This window comes from Mesoplodon densirostris, chromosome 6 (assembly GCF_025265405.1).
Source record: "Mesoplodon densirostris isolate mMesDen1 chromosome 6, mMesDen1 primary haplotype, whole genome shotgun sequence".
Classification (NCBI taxonomy): Eukaryota; Metazoa; Chordata; class Mammalia; order Artiodactyla; family Ziphiidae; genus Mesoplodon; species Mesoplodon densirostris.
This window is the reverse complement of record NC_082666.1, coordinates 3,317,326-3,324,916: the sequence shown is the minus strand read 5'-3', so window position 1 is coordinate 3,324,916 and position 7,591 is coordinate 3,317,326. Positions and strand designations below refer to the sequence as shown.

General features: G+C 61.5%; 1 protein-coding gene across 1 annotated transcript; it reads right to left on the bottom strand.

Annotated features, from left to right (window-relative positions):
* Positions 1–205: 205 nt before the first annotated feature.
* Positions 206–6,702, bottom strand: LOC132492475 (ficolin-2-like). Its single transcript, XM_060102024.1, has 9 exons — positions 6,609–6,702; positions 6,021–6,134; positions 4,527–4,580; positions 4,019–4,054; positions 3,213–3,245; positions 2,647–2,774; positions 2,034–2,163; positions 1,021–1,155; positions 206–453 (listed from the first exon to the last, which is right to left on the bottom strand). The coding sequence occupies exons 1-9, from the start codon at positions 6,700–6,702 to the stop codon at positions 206–208; spliced, it is 972 nt and encodes a 323-aa protein (XP_059958007.1).
* Positions 6,703–7,591: the final 889 nt, after the last annotated feature.

The window sequence follows — 7,591 nt, the reverse complement described above, 5'->3', positions numbered from 1 at the left end:
TGAGTGGGACGGAAGAGTTGGAAGCCAGTCGAGGCACAGAGCGAGAGCCTCCTGCCCAGGGGACAGGATGCGGTTCTTCTGCTTCCGTGAGGATAGTGACGCGGAGGTCCACGTCACCTTCCTGGGGACGGCTCTGGACCAGCTGCCCCGCCGGGCTGTGTGCAGAGGGAGCTGCTCCCAGAGACTCTGGCCGGCCGGCCCCGCCCTACGCGGCCCGCACCTTCATCTCCGACACCTTGTAGCTGTAGTTGTACCCCTTCCCTGACCTCCAGTTGATGCCGTTTGCAAAGCTCTCGTGGGGCCCCCCAAGGTAGCGACCGTTCAGGTTTGACACATGACAACTGTTGTACCACCAGGCCCCCTGGTACCGCACGGCACAGTTTGCAGTATATTTGTCGTTGTCTTGGTCTTTGGTGGAGAAGGCATGGTTGTTGTGGGACGTCAGGGAATCACCTGCTCAGAAGGAAAGGTCGCCTAATTGGCACACAGGGCTAGGAGGTCCCCGACGCTGGTCCAGGGCAAAGCTGCTGTGTCCGGGTGTGCATATTGCACACTGTGCAACTCCAAGGGGTGCCACTCACATGACCCCAGGGAGCATCCCTCTGCTGATGCAGTGGCCTTGGTATCCCCACATCCAGTCTGTTCCTGCCAGCTAGCAGGCATCCTCTCACTTAAGGGGAGAAGTCTTTCACTCCTCAGGGGAGAATTCCAGTCACAAGAGTGGGAATGGAGCCTTCAGGGAAATGGGCTAAATTATCATCCTTCCCCGTTTTTCATCAGTAATGGTAGTTAATAATAATGACACAGCTTGTTGGACTTTGTCATGGGTCACATCAGCCTTGTGGGTACACTTAGGTGTGCGTAGTATTACCTTACCGTGTGGATAAGAAACTGGTGAGGTTAAGTCCCCAAGAACATCACACAGAACAGGCAGAGGCAGGACGCTCAGCAGGTCCTCCCTGCTTCCCCAAACCCCGCGCTGAAGCCCAGGCCACTGCTGTGCCCCGCGCGGACTCTCACCTGCGCTGCCCTCGACAAAGGCTCCCAGGATCAGCTTGTACTTCTCTGCCTCACCCGCCATCTTGAACGACTGGTACTTGGCAAACTGGTGGTTGCCCTCAAAGTCCATGAGGTCTACCCGCAGCTCGCTGCTTCCTGTTGGAGGTGGGTTCTCAGGGCCCAGCAGAAGGGACCCTCTGCCTCCGGGCACGGGGGGTGGGAATGTGGGTTTTAGGGGACGTCTGAACTTGGCATCGGGGACAATTCACCGGGAAGGTGTGAGGGGCTGGGCTGGTGGGAGGACCTCAGGGATGGCCCCCTGTTTTCAAATAGCTCCCCTGCCGTTCCATCAGCCATGCCTGAAATTCCACGGTCGGTGTACCTCGGATGGCATGAAGCCTCGCTCTAGTTTGAAACCCTAAATTCTCCTGCAAATAGCTGTGAATGCCACGGCAGGAAACCTTTGTATGTGTAGTTTCTTCTGCAAGAATTTCAGGCCCATGAGTGGACACCGTCAAGGTTGCCGTGAGGGAGTGGAAGAATTCAGAAAGGATTTACAGGTTTGCCGTTGACCTCAGGACCAGCTGTGAAGCTGATGCTGTGGAACGGAGAAGTGGGGTGAGGGGGCTTGCATGGGGACCACCACCTGCACTGAGCAGGAGAGGCAAGGGAGGGGGCTCCGTGGGCCTAAGACCCCAGTTTCAAGGAAGGACCAACAGTTGGAAGTGGGAGAAGGGCCACCCCAATCCCGACGGCTTCCTCCTCACTTCTGACTCTCGGGTTCTAGATATGATCGGTCCCGAGACCAGAAGTCGTCTTCACTCCAACCATCCACCTCCTCCGATGTGAACGCTCAGAGCGTGTAAGAGAAAATGTGTCCTAGGTTCTCAGGGTAATAACCCTCCCTGGTGTCACACGTGACCACCCCCGGGGCTAGGAGGAGCGGGGTCCTCTGGTCCACGTGGCCCAGGGCCAAGGTCAGGGGCATGTGGATTTCAGGCACCCCACCAGAGAGCCCCCGGCCGTGGCCCTACCCTGGGAGGTCAGCGCGTGGATGTTTTCATTCCCCAGCCAGAACTCTCCCAGCTGACTGCCGAAGCCCTGCTTGTATGCGGCCCAGCTCCGGTAGAAGTCCACAGAGCCGTCTCTCCTTCTCTGGAAAACCTGCACACGATGGGGAGGGCTGGGGAGATGGGGCCCCACTGCCGTCGCCCCACAGGGCACCCCGGCCACACATGGTAGCAGCATTGGTAGTTCACAGGCATCACAGGCTGAGGACCAGAACGTGGGTCTCATCAAAGAGCCCAAAGGCAATCAGGGACACCCACATGGGACCAAGGAGGAAATGGAAGCTCAGAGAGGGCAGGTGACAAGCCCCAAACCACATGGCTGGAGAGGAGTGGGCACCTCCGGGCCTGAGCCCACAGCCCTGAGCCACGGCACTACTTCCCATATGGGTCCACACCCCCGTCCCCTGACATTTCTGATTCTCCCGACCTCGTGAACGGACGGGGTCAGCCTCAGCCTGGAGGGAGTGGACGGTCTCACAAAGGCCACTAAAGAGAGATCTGCCACCAGGTGAGGCTCCCAGCCACGCCCACCCCTGCCCAGGAACCCCACGGCCATCACTGGGTCCCCCCCACTCACGGTCCACCCCCCGCCATCCACGTCCATGTCACACAGCACGGTCAGGGGCCGGCAGTCGGGCAGGTAGATGGTGTGCCAGCCACTCAGAAAGTGCCCCCTGGTGAGCAGCTCCTTACAGGTCCGAGGTCCTGGGAAGTGAAGCCAGGGAATCGACGCCAGGATAGGAGCTCTGGGCGGGGCAGGGGGTAGGAGGAGGGGGGAGGAGGGAGAGGCAGGGACACCTGCCTGGGGGAGGAGGGCTCTGAGTCCTGGGACAGAGACGCAGCCCCGAAGGCCACCCAGCTGTGACGGGCAGGCCCCATCGACCTGGCCATCCCCACCTCCCAGGGCTGCCCACGCCTAGGCTCCTGGGCAACTGGCCTCCTCCAGGAATATACTCGAATACCCAGGCAATGGCTGCCTATCACTCGGGTAAGTGGGGAGTAAGATATGCGCAGAGAGGGTATTGTCCTTGGAAGGTGGAACCTGAGTCTGGGCAGCTGGCCTTCTGGTCGATCCCCTCCTCCCCCGCCCCCAGCAAGAACAGGTCCAGGTGGAGGTCCGGGGGTTGACGTGTGTGCAGTCACCTGTGGCACAGGAATAAAGCTGCCCCGGCTCTCCTGTTGTGGGGAGAGAGGATATGCACGTCACACGTCTGGAAACAGCACCCCGGGCCCCTCAGCCCCGTTGCTCCGTGAACACAGCGTGGAGAACGGAAACCGTTATCCAGCTCTTTGCAGGACTATCAGCCTCCAGCCCTGAGGATCAGTTCCTTGACTCAGCATCACTGGATTTGCTTGGCCCCCACAGCATCCGGCTTGCCTGGGGGCTGGCGGCCAGCACCGTCCCATAAGGCACTAGCTGGACCGCCGTGCCGGCCACCTCGCCTGGGCTTCACGGCTCACGGCGGTGGAGGATCAGCGCCCCCAGGCCTATTGCTTTCCACAGCCCGCGTCTCCATCACAGCCTCTGGTTGTGGAAAGTACTGGGGAGCGTTTGGGATGTGAGTCTGGGCCCCAACCTTGCACTTTGTATTTGTAGCCAGAGCATGTGACTGTGTCTTGGAGTTCTGCTTTTTCTTGCTTTTACACATTTTTAAATAAATGCGCATAAATCAGAGCATTATAAGCAAAATGTCCAAAATCATGTAGTAAGGCAGCATTGCCAGTCACCTGGGTCCAACTCTGGAGCCTCTGGACTTTGAGCGCTCACCGGCCGCTGACAAAGCAAGCCGGGCTCAGAGGCCCCTCCTCCCGCACCCATTGGCTGCACAGACAGGGCCAGGGGTGTGGTCTGAGATCCTCCCCCAGGTGGTGCTGGGCATGACCAAGGCCTCTGGGACCCCCCAGCCCCTGCAAAGCCTGCCCAATGACCCAAGGAGGCGGGCTCTCACCTTTCTCGCCGCCCGCGCCCTTTTCCCCTCGGTCTCCTGGGGAGAGACAGGAGATGCACAGGACGTCTGGTCAGTGGACATCGACCCTCCACTCTGGAAACCACCCAAGTTCTCAGTTCTTCGGGGGCTGGGGCGTGGGGGACGCGGCTGATGCTCTGGGCACCACACACTCATGCTCCGCGGCCCACACCTTTCCAATGCCTGGGTCTCAGCTGGGGGAGTTGGGGGGTACTCAGAGGCCTGGATTCTTCCCTGGCTTATGAGTGGCTGCTATGGACCTGGGGCCCTGGACCCGGGACCCAGTTCACACGCTGTATCGAAGCTCTTTGGAAGCAGGAAATAGGACAGGTGCCTCTCTGTCACTTTGCCCCCCTCCCTCTCTCTGTCTTCTCCCATCTCCCTCTCCACCTCCTCCCTCTCTCTCTCTGTCTGTCTCCATCTCTCATGTCTCTGTAGACAGGCCCCGGGGTCCTGCTCAGGGGTCCTAGCTCTTCATCACCTTTGGTACCTTTGGGCCCGGCCGGCCCTGCCTTCCCAGGGATTCCGGGAGAACCTCGTTCTCCTGTAAATTCCAAAGATACATCATTGAGAATAAGGCAAACTGAAGAATTCTACTTGAGCCTCTCTGCCCTAAGGACTACAGTCCTGACCCTCCCATCCCAGCTGCGGTGTCCTCATGATCACTGCCCTGGGACACAGCGCTCACGGCCACCCCGTGCCGAGCGGCCGGCACACCAAGCTCGGGACCCAGGGAACCACCAGCGTTCTGGCTCCCGACCACCTCAGTGTAGCAGCCCAGGTCCAGGCCACCGTCACAGAGCCCCACCGGCTACTTGGGGGCCTGGGACCAAGAGCACGTCCTCAGAGACCCTGTCACACCGGAGCCTCGGCCCATTGGCTCTGGGAGGGAGGAGGGGCCCTGCCCTGTGCTCAGCCCTGGATGCAGGGGCGGTCGGGCGCAATTACGCATCCCTCTGCGGTGGTTCTCTCTCCACCTCCAGAGAGGAGGGGTCGGGAGCCACGAGGCCTCCCAGGTCTGCGTTACTGATGTGAGCAGGGGGCTAGGACCACCCAGGGCCCCTGCCCCTCCTCCTGAGCACTGAGGGGAGGGTGAGGTGAGGCGGCCCCAGGCTCAGCCAAGGCAGCAGGAGCGTCTGCCGGCGGGCTGCCCTCCTCGGGGAGTGTGGGTGTGGGGCCGAGGGGGCGCCGGCTGGTCTTAGGGCGGACTCACCACACCCACGGGTGGGCAGCCCCCCAGGCAGCCCCTCCCCCCAGTGTCCCCCCAGCAGGACCCCCAGCCTGGAGCCCATCGTGGTGAGCACACGCAGCCTTCCCATCCCCAGGAGCTGCCCTGGGTGCAGCCCCTGAGCTGGATACCTCCTAGGACGTGAGAGGCTGGGGACCTCCGAGCTGGCGCTGTGTCCGGAGCCCCTGGAGCATCCACTCACACGCAGGCCCGGGGCACACTCACCCCTTGAGCTGCGTGCACACCCGCCCTTCATATCAGGCTCGGGGCCCGAAACCCCACAAGGGGGCCACCACGTCGACGGGAGAGCTGTGGGCTGCTCGGGGGCCTTCATACTGAGTTGAGGTCCAGCTCCACCCTCCCTGGTGGTGGCTGACTGCTCTGAGCCCCAGTTTTCTCATGTGCGGTACAGATAGAAAAAGCTGGGGCCTCAGTTTTCAGGTGAGAATACCGAGGTACGCAAGGCTTGGAACTCTGGCCCGTGGCCACGTGAAGCCAGGGCTGGATCGAGGACCAGGAAGCGGGTGTTCTATGAAAGTATACCCAAATGTGAGCTCATAGACTAGCTGAGACCAGCCCCCTCCTCAGGGAATGACAGGTCCCGGTGGGCCTCGGGGGTCGCTCCTGACGCCAGCTCTGAGCAGGGTCGTGACCCAAGCTCCCGACCTGAGACCCGCAGGGGGCACTGCCCACCCGGGGTCTAATTGGAGAAGGGCCGGTGCTCAGTGACCCCCACCCCCGAGCCAGAGCACGTACCCTTCTGTCCACTGGCACCTGCCTCTCCTTTGGGCCCTGCGGGTCCGGGCAGCCCCGGGCAGCCTCGGAGGATGGAGAGCTTGTCGGAGCCCTCCAGACCCACCAGCTTCACCTCTGCAGAGAGACACAGAGCGCCAGTCAGGGCGCTCGTCCTGGGCCTGCGAGTCCTGCAGAGCCGGCGACAGGCCACCCGAGCCACGGGGATCTGCCATGCAGCGACCTCGGCCTGGGCCGTTGGCTGTGGCCAGAGTCACCCGTCTCAGATGAAGGGTCAGCCTGGCAGTGAGTTTCCCACCTCCGGTGGGCACTGGTCAGGTGTGGAGGTGATGCAGGGCAGATCCCTGGCCTGGTGGTCCACCCTGCCTGAGCCACCCTCCCCCCAGCCTCAGTGCTGGAGGGTCAGCCTGGCAGCGAGGTGTTTAGTCTCCACTTTTGAGAAGTGACGATGCAACTCACTGTCATGAGGAATAAGGAAATTGTCCAGAAGGGCTTAGCTCGGGGCCCAGCACAGTTGGCTGTTAGCACACGGGTCCTGCAGCTTTCAGACCCGTCCGCTGTCAAGTCCTACTCACCTGGTGTCTGACTCACCTGGACAGGTGTCGGGGGCGGAGGCCACGGAGCACAGGAAGATGACGGCCAGCACTGCGGGCCCCACAGCCACGGCCACTCCACGCTGCTCCATCGCTCTGCTCTTTGCTGCTCGAGGAGCCCCGTGCTCTTATAGGGCTGTGGCTACGCACTGTCACCTCTGGCCCTGTTTCTCCTCCCGGTGGGGACAGCCAGTTCCTGCCCCGGCTTGTGGCGCCAGCTGGAGGTGGAAGCAGTCTCGGCTGGTTCTCTTCCAGGGCCCAGATCCTCCTTACTGAGCATCTGACTTCCATGCTCCCTGTGGACCAGCCCCACTTCCCCTCGGAGGGACACTTCCCTCCAGCCACCAGACCCCCTAGGCCCCGGATAGGGAAGGGCCAGCCCCCCACCCCCCATCACCCAGCTCTGCCCAGGCCACACCTGAGGCCTTCTCAGGGGGCAGGGTTTGAGGAATTCATTTGCATTTTATGGGCTTCAAGTCTACAGAAATTTAGAAAGTTCTCCTGGGGTCTAGGGTAGTTAGAGGGGAGGGGTGAGGACAGCAGGATGTGTGCGGTGGAGATTTCCCCAGGCCGGTGTGCAGTGGGCTTCCGACTGCAGTGGACATGCAGCAGGAGAGAAGCAGGGGCGGCCAGGCCAGGAGCATTGCAAAGCGTGGCCCTGGGACCTTGACAGAGGCTGGATGTGAACCCGACTGCAGCAGTTCCAGCTTGGGGGGCGTGGAAGCGGGGCCAGGCGTGGGGTGGGGTGGGGGAGGGCATGAAATTGCTGGAGGGGGCATTCGGCCCCCGCCCCATGAGGGACCAGGCTGCATGCTTTTCCCACACCTCCCAGGGAAGAGCCACACGCTGAGGCTAGCTATCACCAGGACTCCCGTTAGAGACGGAGGTGGCAAGTCTGTGCCCCCAACCCCATCCCAACAGCCCCTGTCCAGGTGGGGTGTTGGGATCACGACCCCAAGTCAGACAGACTCATGTGAATAT

Bases quoted from the DNA above. Each gene is read 5' to 3' on its own strand.
- LOC132492475 (XM_060102024.1), bottom strand. From the start codon at position 6,702: ATGGAGCAGCGTGGAGTGGCCGTGGCTGTGGGGCCCGCAGTGCTGGCC. The intron at 4,055-4,526 runs GTACCAAAGGTG...GTCTCTCCCCAG, and splicing joins AGGGCCGGCCGGGCCCAAAG to GAGACCGAGGGGAAAAGGGC. The intron at 3,246-4,018 runs GTGAGAGCCCGC...TCCCCACAACAG, and splicing joins GGGCGCGGGCGGCGAGAAAG to GAGAGCCGGGGCAGCTTTAT.